The sequence below is a fragment of the Pelecanus crispus genome, chromosome 10 (assembly GCF_030463565.1).
Source record: "Pelecanus crispus isolate bPelCri1 chromosome 10, bPelCri1.pri, whole genome shotgun sequence".
NCBI classification, from domain to species: Eukaryota; Metazoa; Chordata; class Aves; order Pelecaniformes; family Pelecanidae; genus Pelecanus; species Pelecanus crispus.
In genome coordinates this window covers 24,241,319-24,264,256 of record NC_134652.1, presented here as the reverse complement: position 1 = coordinate 24,264,256, position 22,938 = coordinate 24,241,319, and the positions used below count along the sequence as shown (strand labels likewise).

The window sequence follows — 22,938 nt, the reverse complement described above, 5'->3', positions numbered from 1 at the left end:
GACATCTGCTCATATCCTTTCAGAAGTTTTTCATGTCCAGAGCTTCTTATTGTCTAACAAATACCCCTATGGCAAAATGTTGTTCCAAAACAATAAGGGAGCAATAAAAGAAAGTCAATGTCCACCACAGGAAAAACAAAGTATTTTGTTTGTTTTAGATCCTAGAAGGTCTAGACCTAGCATAGGTCTATCAAGGCAGGCCTTTGTTATGATTTGCTCTTCTTGTATGTACCTCTGCATCGGGGCTGCTGAGGCTGGAATCCCATTCTGCACATCTCCGTGTCCATACTGACTGTATGCCAGGTGGCCAGAAGGAAGAGATGCTCCAGAGGCTGGAGGGGGAGCTCCAGATGTTGGAGGGGCTCTTAACGAACCTACAGACATAAGGGGGAAAAAAATGTTAAAAAAAAAAACAACCAAAAACCAAAAAAACCCTACCAAAACAAAATAAAATCTCCCCAAACCCCACAAATTACTCACAGAAAGAAGGGCTGGAACCAACTACCGTGAAAAATCCAGGAAATAAAAAAGTGCAGAAACGGTTCAACAATGGTCAAATTGATTTATCAATACTCCATGAGCAACAAATTATTTACACAACTATATTACAAGTAGCAAAACTGAAAGCACAAATATTTTTAGCCAATGTCACTAGTCACCATCTCCACACAGACCAAGTAGAAAATATGTACTGTGGAGGGTCTTCGAAAGATAATTTCATCTTTTGATGAAGAAAAAAACCATTATCTTGTCAGTAAGGTATTAAATTCTTCCCCCTCCAAGTCCAATTATTTTTATCCAGACCAAGGAGAGTATTCACACGGAACCTAACATTCTTTACAGGTCAGTTTTCCCTACTTGGAAGGTAAGCAGGTTATGTGAGTAGATTCAATTTTCAAAAATTACATCCGACTAACTGCTTTTATATATAACATAATGGGGGCCACCACAGCCTGTTCTTCTCAACCTCTCAAGGTTGGAGGCTAACACAAATACTTTCTCATCTTTCAGACTGAGCTGGGTCAGTCACATCCCAAATATATTTGCCTCAGAAACAAGTCTTCACACTTTCCACAGACCGCACGATGCTGCATACAATACCAGCAGACCAACTGCAGTGTCTACTTCCAAAAAAGAGAACATAAACTTCTATTTTAATAATATTATGTTAAAAATGCTGATAATTAGAACAACCATATGACCATGCCTGCTAACCACAAGGGAACATATTTCATGTATTGGATATCATTAAATACAGATGACTAAATAGAGTGAACTGCCCCATGAGACCAGGGCAGCACATACACATTGTTGTGTCTCTCTGACGGTGACTGGCATGACAAGTTTAAAAGGGACTCTGAAACCTTCCTGTGAGGAACCGTTATGAAACAGGAAATAAGAGAAGCCATTTCTCAAATCTACAGTCTAATTTATACACCAAAGCATGAGGTTTTAACTCATATATTTTTATCTTATCCGCTACATGTAATTCTTAGTAAGCTTGTGGATGTAAATTCAAGGAAGGAATTAACTAGACCTTGTATGAATAACCAGTAATTTCTTGGGGCGCTTTTATTACTAAACCTCCTCCTGTTCTTCATTTTGAGACTTAGGACTTAATTATTTCCAGAGACATTTATTATTTTTTATATAGCTTCATCTCATTAAATCTTGTCTTTTCTAAACTACTGTTACAGCACCTTTGTCTCACTGTTCCTCTGGCTAAGCATTTCCCGATCTCTAAATATTTGTATGTTGTGTGGTATTTCTATTTCTGAATGTCTTTTGTGATACCTTTTCAGTTAATTTGATATACTTCCATCTATTTTGGAATCTCTCTCCTTTGATAGTACATGTGCACTGTTTGGCATTGTTGTCTTTTGTCTTTGAAAGCATACTTAATCCATTTCCTGGTGGGATTCTACACCACCACCCCCCTTAACATTTCCCCCCCCTCAACTTTAGCAGGCATACAATTTGACAAATACATGCTTACTTCAGAAAAAGCTTCTGAAGTCTTCTTTTTCTAGTTCTTGTCAGAAATATACTTCTGTACCCATTACCACAGACTGCTCAAATAGCCACTGAAAAAAATTCACTTGTACAGGTATGAATATCTAGTGGCTTATTTAAGATTCATTACGCTTGAGGAATCCTGATGTTCCCCTTTAACACCTTTGAGATACTGTTCAAAATGGAGGTAGATTACAGCGAAATGGGAAATGCCTGTGATTTTACACAAAGCCCTGACACTATATGGTCTTGGCCTAACTCTGTACTCTTCAAAACAAATTGACACCCACCACTGGAAATAGCTCTTCCAAAATACCACTCGTTGGAAAGAAGGAAAAACACAATATGATTCTTGCAGCGTTTCTAATTCTTACATCTTGATTGCTAGCTTTGCAAAAGTATTTCCTTCTTCAAGCTACAGCTTTTGGAATCATAATTGTTCCTAACATATATTTGGTTTCTATGTTACAGCCAAGCAAGCTAAAAATTTCTTTTTTCCCTTAAATAAAAGCACAAGTTACAAATATCTCATGACTTCCAATAACAACCTCCTGGTGCTTGGGGAGATTTTTCATTTCTTCATGGCAATGATATCATTTCAAACCTCACGTTTTAGTTCTCTCTCAAGCGTGAGACTGCATTCTTTCAAACTAAGGATTCTCCCCAACAGAACCTGAATGGGCCAATTGAGGTTTTGAAATCAGTCTTCAGAAAACATTAGTCACAAGCCAGGTTTTATCTATGAATCTGCAGGCATAAGGGATTTCTACTAGGATTATTTCTTCATATCCTATTTATGTTTCTTGAGCACTGCTTACAAATAGATTGGGAAGTGTCCCACCCACCTCTGCCTGAATAATCAGGTACCCACACCTTTGAGATAAATATCCATATTAAATGGGAACTTGGCACAGAAGAAGTGGCACAGCACAAACACTCCCACAGAAAGGACACCATTTACCTATGAAATTAGGTGCAAGAGAAGTGTCAGAGTTGAGAGATACAGGAGAGCCCTTCGAAGGGAACCCCAAGGAAGGAAAGTAACCTGGAAAGACAGAATACACCAGTAAATCAAGCCTGAGAGAAAGCACCAAGAGACAGTTTTTCCAACGCTGAGGACAGTCTGCAGTGCAGAAAATATCGTATACATAAAATTCATGTCACATTTACCACATTATTCCTTAAGCTATATTCCCTCTCACTGTTCTACCACGCACAACATATATTACCAAGACATTTCATATATTAACGTTAATACAGGTGTTAATAGTATTGTAAACTGAGTCTACATAAAACAATTCAGCAGCAGCCTAATTGTTACTGGTATTCAGATGATTGTGTTTGCACTTCCAACTGCATGATCTCATCAGAAGGAAACGGATAGACTGACTGAAAGATTCGTGCAAAATTGTCCTGGTTCTTTCAACATTCTCATAACAAGAAGCAGCTATTTTCAGCTAGCAGCACAGTACTCCACTTCTGGTCTCAAGCAAGACTAGCACCACTAGCACAGCATTCCCATGTTTCCATTAGTTAGAGCTAGGGTTTGTCACATAAATCAAATGTGAAAGACTCCCTGACTGAGGATGGCACCTGCTCCCAACAGTTTTCCACTGAGTCCTCCAAGCAATTTTATTGTTATTTTTAAAATAAAACCCTAAGACAACCACTTTGTGATCACAGAGTAACATTGGCAGTTTTCCTTTTACCCCTCAGTGTTCACTAAATTCCTGTCACTCTAGTGCCTCTGAAATTAATTCTCTCTCCTCTATGTTATGCAGCTACAACAGGTCTTGCTACAAAGACCTGCAAAAAATAAGACATGTTGGACATGGGGGTAGAAGGGACAACTGTCACTATCACCTGTCTGCTCTCTTTGATAACGCATTGTTTGTTTGCCACTCTTTTCCACCTGGATGTCATATTTAGGAGCTACTAACAGGTCAACTTCTGGCTGTTGTGCTAGTGCTCCGAATTTTACATTCCTTCCTTCTGAAGATAGGAATCCTGGATTTACAGTAACAGGTCCAAAATGCACAACTTGACAACTGAGATTTCCTTAATACAGTCTGCTAAGTCTAGGAAAGATGGTCTCAGGAGAAAAGATGGAAGAGAAATCTCCACAAACCATGAGTGGCCTTTGCCTGATATATCAATAAAGTACACGAGATACTACTTATGAGTAGTGCAATACACTTTTGTTGTCCAAATGAGATCACCTGGTTGCCCTCAGTGTCACACTACCTTTCAATCATTACTGGCTCAAGCAAAATCTTCATTTTTAATCTGCACAAGTCTGTATGCATGTTATCAAGCTTTCTAGGTATGTCCTTACCGAGCTGTGATGAACCACATTTCTGTTCTGAAATTAAAAGGCAAACCAGAAATAATTCAGAAGGAAAAAAGTTAATTACTTTAAAAGGAAATGCTTTTCAGACTTGTAAATAATTCTTGAAGTATCTGATAGAAGATGCTCATCAGCTTCTTTTCACAAACATCCTGAACGTTTTTCACACAGCTAACAGCCAAAACCTGCTTTCTATAAATAGCTGCACTGATGAAACTTTTCCAACAAATCTGTAGTAATCTTTGTCCTTCTTGAATCTCTTTCTCTCCCTCACTGAAGCAAGTCCAATTTCTCCCCATTCCTTCCACAGGACAGGAAACACTAGTTAGTCAATGGCTACATTGAGCAGCCAAACGGAGCGCTCAATGGCTGAGCTCTGCCTCTGTCTTCCCAGGAAGCAGGATTTCCTTCCTCTGCCCAGCGCTGATTTTCATTACTTTTGTAGGAATTTAAACCCTCTGTGAAATTAGTTCAAAAGTCACAGATTAGAAGTGCTGTTGGAAGAGATTTATTGAGAGGAGGGGAGGAAAAGGATTAAGGAAAGAAAAGCAAGATGGAGCAACTGAATAACCCATTCTTTAGCATACCACACTAACTCTTCTTCTACTCCACTACCCTGCTAACTCCAGACAAAAAAGCCAACAGGGTAATCATTTAGCTCCCAAATTCCAGTCTCCCACTTCTGTTAGTTTCAAGACAACTACAGGCACTTTGATTGTTCTATCCTTCTGAGTTTGGTTTAAAATTCAAGAAGTTGCAAAAAAATCAAGATGTATTTGGAAGGGAAAATAATACAGAGACCATTAGCATGATTAGTATATTCCTCATTTCCTTAGAATACCGATCTGAAATCTAAACAAACATTTCAGAGTGAAAGTTTGTGTTGTGCTTATCTCAGCAGAACTGAATTCATCCACATGATTTTGAAAGGCAGAAATATCTACTCAAAGCAATAGTATTTTCTCCTCTACATTTCAGATGTTAAAGTCGCTATTAATCTCCTAAAGCAATTCAGGTACTTGGAAACAAAGTCTCCTAAAGTTCTTTAATAATTTTAAGTTAGCCTTTCTTTTGAAAACAGGAAAAAAAAAGTTGAACTACACTTTTTTTTTTCTTTACCAAACAAAAACAAGTGATATGATCCTGCAGAACCAGGGAAATTCTGGAATGCATTAGCTTGCCCACATGTCCACAAACTTCCTACTGATTTTAAAGGCGTTGGAGAAAATTCTTCAAATACCCTTTCTGCATAGAGTTGCATGTCTTAATCTTCCAGGAAGGAGTGCAAAACTTTCTACATAATAATGTAAGGCAGTCTCAGTTACAAATTTGTTACAGTCCCTAACTACTGCCCCTCAACATAACCTCATCAGGAGACTGTCCTAGTCAGGTGCTTCAGTACCACGGGGGCAGGGACACACAGAAAAAAAGCAGGCTGTGCTTCTCATCATGTTAATTTTATCAGCTATTAAAAGAAGAGTAAGCCCTACTGAAATGGACAAATGACAGAACAATAACCTCAGAATGTACAGGAAGAACATGATTTTTAACATCATGTAAGCTACACACAGAAGAAAAGATAATTGCTACCCCAAAATAAAGACTAACAATAGGAAGTATACAGAAAAAATTCCATGTGCGCAACAATTCACAGGTTATCAATCATTAAATTTTGACTGAGAAGTACCTTGTGGAGGGACTGGCTGTTGATATCCTGGCATCGGACCATTATAAGCTCCATACTGCGACTGAGGAACTCCTGGCAATGGCTGTCCTCCGTAGGCAGGCTGCTGGTATCCCTGATATCCAGGCTGAGGTTGCCCATAAGGAGGCCCTGTGTGAGCTTGCTGGTTTACACTCATTGTATTCACATCCCCAAACTAATCTCACCTGCAAAAAGGAGGGGGGGAAAAATGGCTTTTAGCAGACATAAAACCAAACTGGCCAACTTCTCTACTGTTTTCATAGAAATGAGAGCTCCTGAGATACTAGGGAAGGTAAAACATTAATGGTTATTTACTCTTGCACAGCAATTTTTTCAAGTAAGAAAAATGCTTTACAAAAGCTAGTTAGAAAACAGTATTTTCAGAAACGATGTTTTCTAATCACCTTATTCACTGCTTCATCGTGGGTAGACTTGTGATCATCATCATAGAAAAAAATACCATAATTTGCCATTCCATAGCAGATGATTATCAAGCTTCCTGAGACACCTTATGAACTACCTCCACCTCAAAGAACATCAGACCAACAGAAAGCAGATTTCATGACACAGATGAGAGATTCCTCAATGTAACACTTCCATAACACTGAACAAGTTCAGCTTTCATTTCTATGTTAGTCTACTTGATCATGCTTCCTTGCTACAAGCAACATACTCTTCATCCCACAAAGGTTGCTTCTTGAAGTGTTTGACAGAATTCAGAACAGGACCAATATAGGGTTTTTTTGCCTTTTTAAAAAAAAAAATAGATTATTTAAAGTCCTTGTTACGTACATACATTTCAGAAAACTAAGATATTCCAAAAGCAGCATGTTCATCTAAGAAAGATGTTTAAAATGGAAAAGTATCACAGGCAAAGACGTCACTAAAGGAGTTATACAAAAGGGAAGGACCCGAAACGGAGCGTCAGAGACAGGACAGATGTTTCTTATCAAAGTTATGCAAGAAATCTTGCTTTACATACAGATTCCCAGTTCCTCTAACTGTATAAAGAGGTTGACTAACTTTATAGAGAAAACCAGAAACAGCATTGGGAGACCCCAAACCAAGCAGGCAATTCTTACAATACTACGGTACTAAGCAGGCAGATAAGCCACAGAGCCCTTGAATTGTGAAGAGCCAAGGAGATGACTTCATGGACAGGAGATTCCCTCATGGCCTGTTTCTCAAGGATATTTTGCATCCCTTGCACTCCTTTGGACACTCCATATGTCACTGTTACCCTCTCCAGCTAGGACTATCTGCACTAACACGGTAAAGAAACATGTGTTTAGAGCAATTTAATTTTTTATTAAAAGACTGCAGTTTATATAAAAATACAAAGTTAAAGTGAAGCAACTAACTAATTTTGCCCTCGTATTTTGCTCCAAACCCTATGATGAACTTGTGTGTTAAAGATACATAGTAAATCTCAACACAGAGGAGACATACAGCTGCAATAACCACCAGCCAGTTGAGGCAAATTCCAACAAGGAATCTACAGCTTAACTGAAGCGGCTAACAAACACCTGAGCTGTTTTGCTTATACATTGATTAGAGTATGCCAACCAATGCTAAGGTTGGTTCTTCACATTACCAAAAATATGATGTGAAAGAATTATTTCAACAACTGACACAACAGTTGTACAGCAAGGGTACTAAAATAACTACATCTCTGTAAGAACCATCCACGTAAAAAGAAATTCTTTCAGATCCATATATATGTAAAATAAAGGGAAAATACATGTATCACAACAGAGCGATCTAATTATTTACATTAGAAATCTAGCATCATACATACATACATACTACATTTAACCTCCTATAGGTAGTAAATATGACAAATGTCAATACTAAGAATGCTAATGCTTACTGTGAAATTAGATATTAAACTTTATATGAAAGGAAATAAACAAAGCTTTATATTTTTATTCTTCAAGTTGTATAAAGGTAATGATAGGGCTGTTGTTTAGAATAAGAACTTATCTTAAAATATTTGAAGGTAATTTGCTCTTGAAAGTAACATTTAATGTCATTTGCAACAGCTTACAACAGCATGACAGAATTTTTTATCAGCTTGCAGTGTTTTTAAACATGATTACACGTGATAAACATGACAGCAAGAGAGTCATTGCTAAAGATCCTGGTTTTCCACACCACCTTTGACTTAGTTCTGCGGAACAGTCTAACCTGAGCAGCCATGGGGACAGGAAATCTGGACTTTGGGATCTGCTCCCTTCCCAAGTTCCCTTGAAGGTTAACCTCTTCCTCCCCAGGTAGGCAACCAGTGTCACCACATTGCAATCACAGACCTACTCCCAACCACCCCCTGTTCAGTGCAAACAGTTCCTCCTGCAAGGAGAGTTCCTCCTGCAAGGGTCAGGGTAAATGGAAGGGAGAACATGGCAAGAAAACTGCTCTACCCGCACATCTTGGAACATCCAGGCAGGGCTTCTGCCAAGGAAGGAAGGCTGCTTTCTCTTCTTCCTGCCCCTGACTATTGCTTATTGGATTGTGCATGAGGAGCTTGGCTTCTAGTCACTGCTCCTACAAAGAGGTCCTTCCTCCAGGAAGAGCTGTAGGCAAAGTAGCAGCATCCTGCAGGACACCTCCTGAGCTATAATCATTAAGACACTCTTCACAAGTTACACCTATAGAACTACAGAAATCCTTGAACAGATCTTTGAACAAGGAATTACTACAGGGCAGGAGAAGATCAATCCTTCATCCTTTTTTTTTTTTTTAAAGCATGATGGGGCAAGAACTCAAGCATGTCCCTTGCAAACCACTTCTGACTTATTGTTGTGAGTGTATACTCAGTAAGTGACCTTACCTAATGATCTTTTACTATCCTCTCTTCAGCCTTCCCTCCCCTCCCTCATGTGAATATCAGTATTTCCCGCCTGAGCAGGTAATATCTGTTGGCTTGTTGCTCTCTCCGCAATAATACTGAGCCCAAGAGGTAAGCTCATTTAATGCAAGTCTTACAGAGGAAAAGAGTTTTGAGATAATTTCCTATAATTCTATGGAAAAAGTAGCTACACAGAAGAGATGCTTCTAACCCAGTGTCCCAGCTGACAGAAAGGTAGATATACCTCAGACCTTTAGCTAGCCAGGTGGCAGCCAGTACAGGCTAATCTCCACCATAGCACAAGCTGATGCTTGCTCCATACTGGCAGAAGGTCAAGGATGAAGCTGAAAAGGAGGAGGAAGACTCCAGAACAAGCTCAGTGTTGAAGCTAGGGACAAAGCTGCTTCATTATTTCGGCTGCTTGACTTGCTCTAAATGTAAGGCTAGTGGCATGCTTGCTCATCATTGATGGGAATACCATAAAGGGCAGGGCCAAGAGTATCTATGCCTGAGAAGGCGGAAGACAATTATCACTGACAAGTCATTTGTATTGAACAGGATTCATTTTGTCTCCACTCAGAAAATACATATGTAAATTAGAACTTGGTCACTTGAAGAGATACAGGGAAAGGGAGAATTTTATGCTGTCTTATGACATGAAGGGGGGGGTGGAATCACAGAAAGAATGAAATATATACACCTGATAAGGGGAAATGGAGAAAATAGGCTGTTTCACTTGATAAAAATACTGCGGATATTCCTTTGCATGTAGTAACACATTACCAAAACTAAGCCAAACATAATATTAAAACATGCTGTTGAACATAGTATTACTACTCAGCAATTACAATACACAAAGCTCAAATAAGCTGGACTCACGCTATTGGGAAAATAATATGACAACAAGCGGTCATTACTATAAATAAAAAAATTTTGTTGCAAAGCACAAAGGAGTCACTCTATGCTGTTTTCTATTCCTCTGCATAAAGGCAGTTGACCATGGAAGTTTTGGTCAAAATAGTTACACAGCTAAAATTCATACTGGAACACTGTTATATATGACAGACAACCAGTGCAGATCAGCAATGAACTGATGGGAGAAAAATACACAGTAATACTGGAAGGGGGTGGGGAGGGAAATCTTTTGACTTTTACAATAGTTTCCAGATTCCTTAGTATCCAAACAAAGCAGACTACAGTGCAGTTTTTATGGACTGTTTTTTTTTAAAAACCTAGTGATTCACATGAGCTTGTTTCAATCAGCAAATCTCCCAAATCACTGAAAACTGCATATTCATCATTTTTTATGGTCTGCATTCACTGTTAATTCCCTTTTGAAACCAAAAAGCTTGATCTCATCAGTTCTTGATCGCTTTCTAAAGGAAACGTATACAGCAAAATTACTTTCCTTCAGAAAAATGCTAGCGCCTTTTTTACTGGTCCCAGAGAAATAAAAGGCCTGTTTGTTTCAACTTCTGCAGAGACTGATCCCTGCCCGCCCCCCCCACCCCACCCCAAAAAAAAGACAACAGCACGGCCTCGTATTACACTGAAACTGAAGGAAATATGTCTACTTCATTTCTCAACACAGGAATCAAAACCATTTCCCAAAGATGGGACAGAAGGAGACAATCAGCATCCTCAGAGACCTATTCAGAATATTACCTACAGTGCTTTTAATGCTTCTGTTCTGCAACTTTCTGGACAAGTAGCAAAGTTACGCCATCCTTATAAAGACCTAGACTCTGGAGCTAAGAACACTCTTCTGAAAGGCAGATGTCCTTGCTTCTGTTTCACTGACAGCTTGACTAGGTCTTCTACAAGCACTCATGGAACACATGGTTCTCTTCAGATACAAGAAACTCCCGTTTCGTTTTTCTACAGAAAATCCTGGAAGGGAAGCTCATATCCTGGAAGTCAGAGACTGCCAACTGATCTGGAAGCCCTCAGGACATTATAACAGGATGCCTCCCAAACATTTGTTCAAATCAATCCAAATGGCACTACTGGAACTGACCCTCCAATTCAGTTTTATTTTTTGTCATGCTCTGTCCTTCCACCTGGGCAGATTCTCAACTTGTCACACCATAGGTAATATTTTCTTCATCTATACATTGTGAGTCACTGCCAGAAAGATCTGTTTTAACAGTTCATGAGAGGTATGGTATAAGACACACAGTTTTCAAAATGAAACTTTACAGCTGAGCACCAGTTAAAGTCCAGAAGCCACAATATTTTCACTGAAGACACTTTCAGGAGAAGAAAGGATAGATTAGCTGCTAGAACTTCTTGACACAACAGGTACTGGAGCAGAATTTTGCAGCCCAGTCTTTCTTGTGCTCTTTCGAAGAGGTCTTTCAAGTTCACATTGAAGGTGTGATCACTTCCATGTTCTTCTAAAGAAGGGCCACATTAAACCCTGTTTTGTTAGGTTGATTCATCATCTTGGGCAAGGTCCAACATAACTTACAAGATATGAGAGTGTGAAAGTGGTTAAAAACCAAACACAAAGAAGCCTTAGTCTTGACTTAACCTTAAACCTACAGCTATTTCCAGCCCCTGCCTCCACACCAGATTTTTACTTAAGTGACCAAAGAGTGTAAAATGTGATTGAAGTCTCCTTGTGGGACTGATTTACACCTCTATCTCTGTAATAAAGCTCTAAGAAAAGATTTAAAAAATGCTCAGTTATGGGCACTGCTTCTGGGGAGCAACCCTGTGGAGGCAAAAGTCATTGAAAAGATGACATAGAAAAAATAACAGTGAAAGATTTCTCTCTTCCTTAGCTACCTCCACATACATGTTACAACATGTGAAGTCACCTGACTAATCTCTTGTGAGCTTTGCACAAGTATAGTTGATTAGAAAAAGTTACCAGAGTAGTTTAAAGTTTAGAGAAGAGGCCAGAAGGAAGAACGTATGAATAGGAATACATAGAGTTAAGACTAATGTTATAATGCTAAACAAGTTTCCTTCATATACATTGTAACACTGACCATCTTTCATCCAAAATTTCTGTACTATGATTTCCTCTACACAAATACGCATTACACAATTCCCATCACTTGCAAGAAACAAAAAAGCTCAGAATTAGCTTTTCCTAAGGCATACTGCCCAGTTTATACTGTCTTCTAGTGCTTTCTATGTTAACAATGAATTTTGATGAATATATAAGAACAAGCTCTATCTTCACAATTGTTAATAAAGCTTTTCAAATCTAAAGAACAAGAAACATCCACCTTCTGTCTTCTGTGGAGACCTTGTTGTTGATCACTTTTAGTCACTCTTTGTACCTTGCCCTTCCTTAGCCAACCATCAATTCTTTCTTGGATTTTTGACCCTCCTTCTGATAATAAGTGTTACAGGAAGAAAATATACTCCTTACAGGAGAAAACACTCAAAGAGGTACAAGCATCAATGCCTCGTTAAAGAAATAATCCTTTAGACATCTGTTCACTACTATAACTCAGCTTTCAGCCATGAAATTAGAACCTGGAGTGAATGTCCCAGCATATTAAGAAGAAATATTCCTTATATTTATGTCCATTTCACAGTCTGTCTATAGCAATAAAGAATCCCGAGTGGTACAGCTTCAAGCAGAAAAGGGTAGTTCCAGAAGCAAGAACCATTTCCACACGAAACCAGATAGAAATGCTGATGCTTGCACAAACAGTGTATATACATGACTGAAGGTAAGTCTCTTCTAAAGAGAGAGGCTCTGGAGTTTTAGGCCACGTATATTTCTATCCACCCCATAATGAGAACACCTGCTCTACGAGAATGGGGGTGGGAGTGTAAGGTTAAAGCCAAAGTTCCCTAAACCTACTCAGGACAACTTCATTATTAATAAACAGTAAAGACTTTAGGACAAAATCAGCAACAAGTCACCTCCCCTTCTAGTGGTGTGATTTTACAGTGCTTGTAAACAACAACAAAAAAAAGGACATTGCATGTTATGTGTCAGATGGCAATTTCTCTCCCTCTAACACCCCCCCAGCATCTGGTGAAGTTGACTAAGGAACCCTGTAACAGAAAAGGATCTAGAAATATTCTTACAGAACTATCATATTAATGGCTGGAAATCAGCAATGAGTACCCAACTGAAAAATCTGTATTTAAACATGACTGTACAAATGTTAACTCTGGTGGACAACTTCTGATGTGGGTGTAAGCAACTCACCTATGTTTCAGCGACCACTTCCATCAGCCAGTAAGTATAAAACAGAACTTCAACTACAGTGTGACAGTTACCAAGGAGGCCCAGTTTGGATGGTTTTGAAAGTCTCTCTGATAAAGATTTCAGAGCTAAGACACCACACACACATACTGAAAAACACTCAAGTACATCCCAAGAATAAAACCAAATGAAACTAGCCTTCATTCTACTCTAAAGAGCATTGCTCAAAAAGAGCGAAAGTGAACTCCAACGATACAAACACGTTTAAAGCACCACCTACAAGGAAAGCAAGAGTCCATCTCACATGACCACTTTTTCAAGACTACACTTGTATTTTGGTCATGCCGTCTCCATTCCTTTCCTCCTCCTTTTTTCAAATCTACAGGTTTGAATCGCTAAGTTTTACTCCCAAACCCAACCAAACTCAGCCACCGGGTCTGCGCACGGGACGACCGTCCTTTGCAAGCCTCGAATGAATGGAAGCTTGAACAGCACAACGCAAACGCTGGGGCAAGGATCCGCGGATTACGAGAGATTAGGGACCTTGCACAGGGGGTATCTGCCTCACGGCGCACCCGGGCCGAAAAACAAGGCTCGGCTTTCCGGGAGGGAGCGATGGCCCGACTCGTACCCCCGGGACTCGTCGCACCACACCGGGACGCCGACAGCTCCCCTCGGGGCAGCCCGTGCCCCGGCGGGGAAGGCCCCGCCGACAGCCGGCCCCGGCCCGGCAGGCCAGCACCCGCGGGGCCGGGCCGGGCCGGGCCGGGCCGTGCCATGCCGCCGACGGCGCGGGGCGCTCCCGCCCGGACACGTTACCGGGGGAGCCCCGGGCCCCTGCAGAGGCCGGGCGTGCCGCGCAGGCACGGCGGGCCCGATGTGCCGCCCGGCTGGGCACCGCCAGGCCTCAACTCCTTGGCGGGGAAGGAAGCGGCGGCGCCTCAGGCTCGGGCCCCGGCCGGGCTGCCAGCCGCCCGCCCGCCCCGAGCACCTGTGCGGCCGCCACCGGCAGGCTCGGCGCCCTCCCCCCCCCCGGAGCCGCTCCGCGGCCTCACTCACCACCGCTGCCCGCCGCTCCCGGCGCTGCTGCCGGGCCCGCTTCCGGTTCCCGGACCCGCCGCTCCCCCGGAAGCGCCGCTCCCCCGCCCGCTGCCTGCCACGTCCGCACTCCCCGCCAACCCCCGGCCGCCGCCGCGCCCCACCCGGCGGGGCCCGGATGCGGCGCAGGCGCCGTGAGGCCGGCAGCGCGCGCACTGCCCCCGCCCCCGGGAGCTGACGTCACTCCGGGGGCGCACGTCAGCTGCGGCGCTCCGCGGGCGTGTGGCGGGCGTCTTCGCGTGTCGTGGCGTTACTGCCCGGGTGCTCGGAAGTGCCGGCCCCAGGCGCCGGTGGGCCCGGGCCCAGCCGCCACTCCGGCAGCGGCCGGCGCCGGGACGCCCGGGCCGGAGCCGCGCTTGCCCGGCGAGCGCCGTGCGCTGCCCGCGGGCCCAGGCGAGCCCCGAGCGGGGCGGGCGGGCCCGTGCGGGGGCGGGGGGAGGCAGAGCCGCGGGGGCCGTGTCCTGGGGTTGCCTGCGCAGTCCGGGAGCCAGCCTTGCGCCGCAGGAGCGGCCGAACGCTGCCGAGCCTCGGCCCGCGCCGGTGGTGCTGCTCGTGGCCGTGTGTCCCGCCAGCGGCCTGTGGAAGACCACGACGCAGGAGCACCCGGGGCCGGTTGTGCACCAAAACGCGACGGTGGCGCAAGAGTTGTTCGCTGCTTTGTAATGTTTCGTTGCTGTGCACCCGGCAGCACCATGCAGTGGCCCTGGATGAGTGGTGCTACAGTCCTGGCAATGGAGTAGAGTGTTGAGCAATAGTTATCGCAGCAAAACTGCGTCCTTTGAATGTTACGGTACAAGGGTGTCAGAGATTGATAAGATACTTGTTAGTCACTGAGAGCTAAGCATATGCAGAATAAGGAAGAAATAAGTTTGTTCTCAGGATGGTAACAGAAAATTACATTTTAAGCCCTGTAACAAAAGAGGGGAACATGGGTTTTATTTCTCCTGTAACTCTGAGGGATTGAGGTGGTTTGGGATAGCCAGGAGGTATTGTCTGCCATGATCCTAAAGAGAAGACAGTGAAGGACCCGGGTGCAAAGCTGTTCTCCTGGCCATTGGGGAGTCCACGTATGCAGTGCCCCGCAGAGAACCGTTTGAATCCCATCTGCGTTGCTAATCCTGGCTATTCTGGTCCCAGTGTCTAATATTAGGAGTGGCTGTAGGGGATGTCGGGGAGCAGCAAGCTGCAGAGTGAGCACATTACATCTATAGTCTGCCTGTGGTTTTCAGGGCAGGTGGATAGCGCTACTGTGTAGTAACACTACCTGCACAGAGAAAACCCAGGTGGAGAGCACACCACTTGCAAGCTGGTTTTGTTCAATTTCTCAGGGTCAGGTGCTATCACCTGATCTCGTACAAGTTGGTGCCTGTGTCATGTCCTTGCCGGAAACTCGTACTGATGAATCCTGAGTGCTGGGTGACTCTAAGATTTGCATTTGGAATGGGAAGTGGAAATAAAATTTTTACTGAAATGCTTCCAGCTTTAAGAGCGTCAGACAAAGCTCTGGAGAGACAGGAGGTGCGCTATTTTCAGCCACACTCCGGTGAGAGATCTATGGTGTATGGCGGGGGGCACAGAGGGTGAGATTGACATGACACGTGTGTAGGACAACTCTGGCCCCCTACCAAGAACAGAATCAAATGTCTAATCATAGGCAGAGCAGCAGCTGAGAGTCCAGAAGAGCAGGGAAGGCTGGGCTTGACAGTCTCAACTCTCTTCGTGTGTGTTTGTGTGTGAACTTGAAGAAGAAAGTGAGCAGAGGGCCTTGGGGGGACCGGAGAATTGTGTGAAGTGTGAAGATGGGAGTAGAAGATACTGCCTGTTAAGAACTGGAGTCTGTTTTGAAGTTGGGAAGACAAAATATCCAAAGCGCAGAAATCATGGGAGCTGAAGAAGAAATGCTCATCACTCTGTCTGGAGGTGCCCCCTGGGGCTTCCGCCTGCAAGGCGGTTCAGAGCAGAAAAGACCCCTTCAAGTGTCGAAGGTAGGACCTTGAGATGTGAACTGTGAGGGCAGAGTTGTTCCACTGAACTTGGGTATCTCTACTGAGCCGGGCATCTTTCACTACCATTAAGGAATGCAGGAACTCCTTCCCATGGCAGCAGAGCTTTAAAGGAAAACTTGGGTGGAATGGTCAAGCAGGGTGTGGGGTGGGAGGTGGGTCCTGAAATAGATGCTGTTGAGGTAGAGACAAGTGTCAGGTGAAGACCTGCTTCAGTGCAGGTCTGTACAGCTGAGACACTTTGTAATATGTACAGCTCTCTGCAGTTGTCAGCAGAGATATAACCATTGTGACAATGCAGGAAAAAGGGCTCAAATATGGAAGCTTCAGTACTTGTGTAAGACATCCAACTAAAGAAAAAATAGTTTAAATTGAAGCAACAAAAGCCATATTTGTAATTCAATTCAGCTGTCCCTAACACTTTGTTACTATGTTCCAGCTTTCAAAATAAATGCACATTTCTTAGGGTCTCTTCAGTTGGTGAAACTTTCTCAGTACTGTCTGAAGTGAATATTTTTGATGATCTAAGCAGCAAATATTGGGTCCGTTTCAATAATTAAAGAAAAGCAGTTGTTTGGATGGGAGATGAAATAATAAAAAAGGAATAAACATGAACCTTGAGTTGCACTTCTTTTGATAAACAGCTGCTACTGCTCTGTTTTCATAAAGACTACTGAGTAGCTTAAAAATTAGGAAAAGAAGTCCTCTGTTTATTAAGCTCATAACAGCTGCATTAGCCTTGATGCAATGATATCTTGGGATGTCTCACTGGAAGGCACCCAGCAGGAGGAATGAAAAAATGCTATGCCCAGCTCCTTCTGTTACCATAAGTAGATGGTGCTTCTGACAGAGAATTTTAAAATGAAATGTTCTGTGTCATTTGGCTCATGCCAGGTCAAGGTGTTTATAACTTCTGCCAAATGGTTTGGAATCCCATAGCTTGGCCCTGAAGTGGATGTTTCTTACACAGAGAAAGATGGTTTTTCTCCAGGGAAACAACAACTGCGCACGCTCATAGAGCTTCAGGTGCTGAAGAGAAAGAATCAATATCCTTGAAGCAGGTATCTGGCATCAGTGGTTGTTAGGAAAATGGGATTTTCAGTGGCCACACAAACTCTGTAGGGTCTAGGATTATTTTGACTCTTGTTTTTCCCCCGATAGACAAGAAACTGGGACTGAAGAGGGAGGAGATACTGGGTGTCTTACTCAGTAAGATTACTCAGGATTGAACAGCAGCAAGAACTAGCCATTACCCAGGCTAAGTTGCACCCTAAGGTGAATGGAATATTGCTCAAGGATTAGTAGCATTTCCAGAAAGGTATTAACTAGAAGTAGCTCTCACTGAGAACTGCGTGTCATACCTTAAGTCTAGCAATACAAATATATATATATATATATATATTTTACAATACTTGAATAGTGCATAAAAAATAATTATGGAAAATATAATTGATACAAATCCATTTGAGGCTCAAAGTATACATCATTCTTCAAGCAGGACTTTGATTCTGTAATTACCATTTTGGGCTACTATTGTCCAGAATTTAATGGCATCTGGGTGACCATACATACTCACTGTCTTAAAGGTGACACCATTTAAACAGTCTCCACAGAAAGGATTTATGGATCCCTACTGGGAACCCAGTAAGATCATATCTGAATGTAAACTGCTTGGAAGAGAATAAACCCCCAGCAGTCATGGAGGAACCTAATTGTCCTCCTCTTACCATGCAGAGAGTAGAAGTTTGAATCTCGGTTTTTGGCTCTTTGAGTTGAAAGATCAGCTCTTTGTTATTCTGCAGTTAGGATTCTGCTATTGACACCAGCAGGATGAAGTCTGGGCCAAAATGCTGCCTGCAAAGCATCTTTCAAAACTCTTAATATCATTAGCACTGTCCATTTGGATATTTTAGGAGCCAAAGATGGGAATGGTCACATCGCTAAAGAAGCCTGACCAGGGATTATGGCCATATGATATCGCACAGAGAAACAGGGCAGTATTGTGCATTTCTCTCTTGGTTTGTTAGAGCTGGGACTGAGGTGGCTGAGTGATTAATTCTCTTTGTTCGGCCTCCATCCAGGAGATCAGTGCGATTGGGCAGCACTGGGAAGTGTGGTCAGAGGGAGGTGTCACTGAGATTGAGCCTGCCTAGCAGAGGTAAGCTCAAATAACAACATGATGTTCATTAGTACGGTGAAGAATGTGTTGTGTGTGCATGGAAAGACAGATCAGATAAATGAGAGGGTCTATTAGTAAGCTGATTGTTGTCAAAGAAAGGACTCTTGGGGAGAAAGAGAAGTGTTCATATGAGACCAGGAAAACTTTGGCTTAGCAGAACAGAAATATTAGCGCTTTGGTTCTTAGAGCAAAACCTATTTGGACAGAATGGGGAATGACAGAACAGGAACATGGATGAATCTGGAGAAAATGTGATAGGAGATACAGGCGTGAATATCCGATAGGTGCCAGGAGATACTTGAGTGGATACAGTTGGTGTCTCAGGGAATTCCAGTGCTGTCATTTTAGGCAATTTCAACTTCTAGACTAGAAGAGTCATAGTAGTAACACTAGGAAAGAGGCTTACCCTTGGATGCCGAGTCAGATTGTTTCTATATACCTTTCTGGATGAAAGAGAGAGATAAAAAGCTAATTTGGGCCCAGTAAGTGGAAAGGAATCAAGTATAACAAATAAGTTATATATAAATGATATACATTGTAGTTATGTAGAGATGCTGGAATTGCTAGACCAGACTAGGTTAATGGTCACTCCATCTCCTGCTTCCCATTTCCTTTGTGCTTCCTGCAGGTGTTTCAGAGGAAGTTGTAAACTTCACCAGTGCATCTAATTTTCTAGTAATGCAATGTGGAGGGAAATTCTTTCACCCCAGTTAATTATCAGCATGCCCTATGAAGTACATAAGGATGGACAGTCCTGGTGGTTTACCCTACACATAAACAGATAATTATTTGTGAACAGCTAGTGCTTTACTTGTCTGACTAAATCTTATATGGTTTCTGAATGAAGATTGGATAACATCAAGCAGCCAGGCATTCCAAAGACTAAATGTTGCACAAAGTAGGATTTCCTGTTTGAGTCGCTCTTGTTGTATTGCAAAGCCCTGTGTAATTCATCATCTTACATGATCAATTTACACAGTCACAGGTCTTCTTGCCTTTCTTCTTTCTAAAGTTTACATCATCATCATCATCTTTTTAGTGTTTCTCTATATAAAGATTGCGATAAAATCAATCACTAATTGCTGTTCTTGGTATCCCCCTCCCTCCCCCCGAAAATTCTTTGGGATCTGCTGTATGCTTTCTTTTTTCTTCTTTTTTTCCCTTTTTTTCCCTTTTTTTTTTTTTTTTTTTGAGACGAGATGGTATTTAATGACATTAGAATGTTTTCAGCATTATTCTCTATCCTCTTCAAATACATTGGTGGGACTCTGCTTGATTTTTCTGTCATAAGCTGTTCACAATGATGGCTTAAATTACTGGCTTTTTTCAAGTTGCAGCTAACTCAGAATGTACAGTGAGCATATATGCATTTTAAACCGTCTTTTCTAATGCAAAGTATTCAACTGGCCACAACTAAATAAAGTAAATGAATATGCTGGAAGTGGGGTGTGAACCCATTTTTCTACAGACTGAAAGGATGCATAGCTATAGTTTAAACCATTTGACCAAGCAAGGGATCAGTTGCAAACCACAGTCCAGCCAACACAAAGGGATAGAAAAGCAGCTGGATCTTCACATGCTGGATCCAGTTGCCATAGAGCTTCTGCACCATCTGATTCCCTGTGGGTTATGGGTTCAGGGACAGGCCTAGAGCAAGATGCTGGAATTATATACCTTGTGGACAGCCTCTTGGGTCATACATAAGTATCCTCGTGTTCAAGTAACCTTATGGAGCCAAACCAGCTCTGCCTACTTCAGGATCAGGGAAACACACATTGCTTCTTGCAGCAGTGCCCAGTGGATATTGAGGAAAAAGCTCAAATTTAAATAATATAAGCAAGACTGAAATGCTAATATTAACACCAACTGACTATATGGTTCCAGGTCTGTAACTGCAAATGTCTATTCCTTTCATCTTAAACTTGCCTACAAGAGCATATACTGACTATTTTGTTCCACCCAATCACTTGCAGTGTCTGGGTGCTAAAAATGTTGTGTATATGAAGGATACCATACTGATGAAAGGGTTACCATAACAATTCAGTCTCATAAAAACAGATACTGTAAGAGTGGAGGGTGAGACAAAAGAAGAACAAAAGAAAATTTATTAGTGTCTGGGGAGCCTTCAGTGAGAAAGACTAGATGATTTTAAAATTAGGGTTGTATTAAAATATCAACTCAGTAATGAGTAAGCTGAAAGAACAGCAGACATTGATATGCTCAGCAGGCAGATACACAGCAGGATCAAACATCAACGGGAGACATAAATAATTCTGCAGAAATTAGGAAGGATTGGAATATGGAGAACTAGAGAAACAAATAAAGGGGAAAATAAAGAGTAAAGAACCTAACAAGGAAAGGAAGATCTCCTTTTTGTTCTTGTTACAGCAGTGTCCTTTTAAGTGAAATCCATCAAACTACTGTGCATTCATATTTGGCTTATTGTGATTCCTAATGAATCTTTTAACTCTTACCCAGTGAAGCAGATAAAGTATAGCGGATTTTACACTACCCATTACAAAAATAAAACTGATTTGGTATAGCTCAGTAGTTGTGGTGCACATGGCACCACAACACAACACATCTTTGGCCAGAAACAGTCATCAGGAAAGAAAGAAAACAAGCATAAAAGCAAGAAACAAAAAGGATCCATAGATGGCAAGGTTTTTATTTTAGAAAGGCTGAGGGAAAAGTACATGGTCCTGACATGTACAGCTTTCCTTGCAAGGAGAAGCTATAAATGATGAGAAGGTTCATCCATTCTGAAAAGTGAGTAAGGGAGAACAATACCATCGGGTTCCTGGAGGATTTCTTTGCAATAAGGATATGTGCATCAAATGCACTTGAAACTAAACAAAATGTAAAATAGCTAGTCTGAGAAAAGTCGTAAGACAGGACATAAACATTAAGCTTATAATCAACCAAAGTAGAAACATAACATGGAACTATAGTAGGGAAATAATTTTTATGAAGATGAACAGAGCAGCTTTAAGATGGTGCAAGTGCATGCAAAGCTGCCTTTAGGGATCCTGCTACAAACCAAGATTTATTCCATGAGAGGGTAACCTAGTTACTATACAAAGCAAGGAAGGCACTTGTACCTCCAGCATAGTCTGGTGCACGAGTAATACTGAAGAAATAAGCAGAAACTGGAGGCTTTCCAGCTGGTACTGATAGTAGAGGAGAAAGACCTGGGCGTATTAGTGCATCACAGGAGGATAATGAGCCAGCAAAATGATGCATCTCTGAAAAAAAGGCAAACAGAAACAAATGAGCCTCGGGTAGCCATATCTAACTGAGATAGGAAGGCGTTGATGTTACTGTCTAATGCACATGTGGGAATTCACTGGAAATATCACACCTGTGGAGCCACCCACTTTCAAGAAAAAAAGAAGTTAAGGAAGAGCAGCTATAGAAAAGGAGGGGAGAAGGCTTCTTTCACCTAGCAAAAGGTTGAAAGATATGACTGCTGTCTACAAATAGATGTTGGGCAAATACCAGCAGCACTGTTCAAATATAGGACAGCATGTCACCAATCAAATGTGCAGAAAACAACTAACCAGGGAGGTTCAGCAACAAATTTCCAGTCTAGAAAAGGAACTGAAAACCTTTTGCAACCCGTTTATGAACTGGAGTAAACAATATGGCATCTGAAACAACAGGGGATTGGCCCTGATAACTCAAGAGGCTCCTTTCAGTTCCCTGTTCTGTACAAATACTCTGCAGCAATGGAGTGAATTGTTCAGGGAAGCAGTGGCACAGGATTGTATAGCTTCTAAACCCAAGAATTATTTCATCATTTAAGAGCAGTTCATCGCAACTTCCTTTTTACCTCTTTCTCACACATCCCCACTTTCTCCTGTATGTTTCTCTGCTGACACTTCACTGTTTCTGTTGTCTCCTCTGCCAGATATCCTTGCCCCCTGTATGCCTTGCTGCTGGTCCCTGTGACCCACAGCCTGGCTGCTGAGTCCCATTCACCTTTGCTCATGTGACATTATTCCTGCTGGAGATGCCAGCTCTAACCTAAACAGGTCTGATGGCTTCCAGATTTGCAAGCACCTTCTCTTCCTCTCCCCCTTTCCTTGGGCAGGCTGTTCTTTATCTGTTTTCACAAATGTTTACTGTCACACCTAAAAAAGCACTGCTGGCAGCCTAGTCTCCGGCAGTCACTAATGCTGGTTTTGGAGGGCTGAATATGTCTGCCAGCGCTGTGGAAGGAGCGCCTCAAGCAGCGTTGGGAGTGCTCCTGGACATGTTTTATGGCCTGTCGGCACTTAGGCAGGTGCCACCCTTGGCTGCCAGCGAGGGAGCGCAGGCTGCGGCGCTGGTGGAACTTTCCAAGGAGCAGCTGGGCCCGGCAGTCACCACTGCTGGGAGAATGTGGGGGGCTCCAGGGCTGCTGTCCAGCCAAGAAGCTGCAAGCTCTGCACAGTGCTGGGACAGCAGTGAGCAAGGTGCAGAGCTTGGAAGGGGAGCTTTGCCCTTCCTTCCCAGCAGAGATGGGGGAATAGGACCTCCAGGACAATGATAAGAAGGTGGCCTAAACAGAAAACTGTATTATCATG

The 22,938-nt window shown here is 42.4% G+C and overlaps 2 protein-coding genes across 3 annotated transcripts in view; one reads left to right on the top strand and one right to left on the bottom strand.

Annotated features, from left to right (window-relative positions):
• The window catches only part of SEC24C (SEC24 homolog C, COPII component), a 38,355-nt gene extending 24,180 nt beyond the window's left edge, over positions 1-14,175 (bottom strand). For both annotated transcript variants that reach the window (XM_075717514.1, XM_075717515.1), the window contains exons 1-3: positions 14,150-14,175; positions 6,048-6,250; positions 233-374 (exon numbers count right to left, since the gene is read on the bottom strand). In XM_075717514.1, coding sequence (XP_075573629.1) covers positions 233-374; positions 6,048-6,222 — 317 coding nt within the window. In that variant the 5' untranslated portion in view covers positions 6,223-6,250; positions 14,150-14,175. The remainder of the gene's footprint in view (positions 1-232; positions 375-6,047; positions 6,251-14,149) is intronic.
• Positions 14,176-14,838: 663 nt separating this feature from the next.
• SYNPO2L (synaptopodin 2 like) overlaps positions 14,839-22,938 on the top strand; it is a 36,259-nt gene continuing 28,159 nt past the window's right edge. Inside the window, exon 1 of the mRNA XM_075717646.1 lies at positions 14,839-16,173. Coding sequence (XP_075573761.1) covers positions 16,069-16,173 — 105 coding nt within the window. The 5' untranslated portion in view covers positions 14,839-16,068. The remainder of the gene's footprint in view (positions 16,174-22,938) is intronic.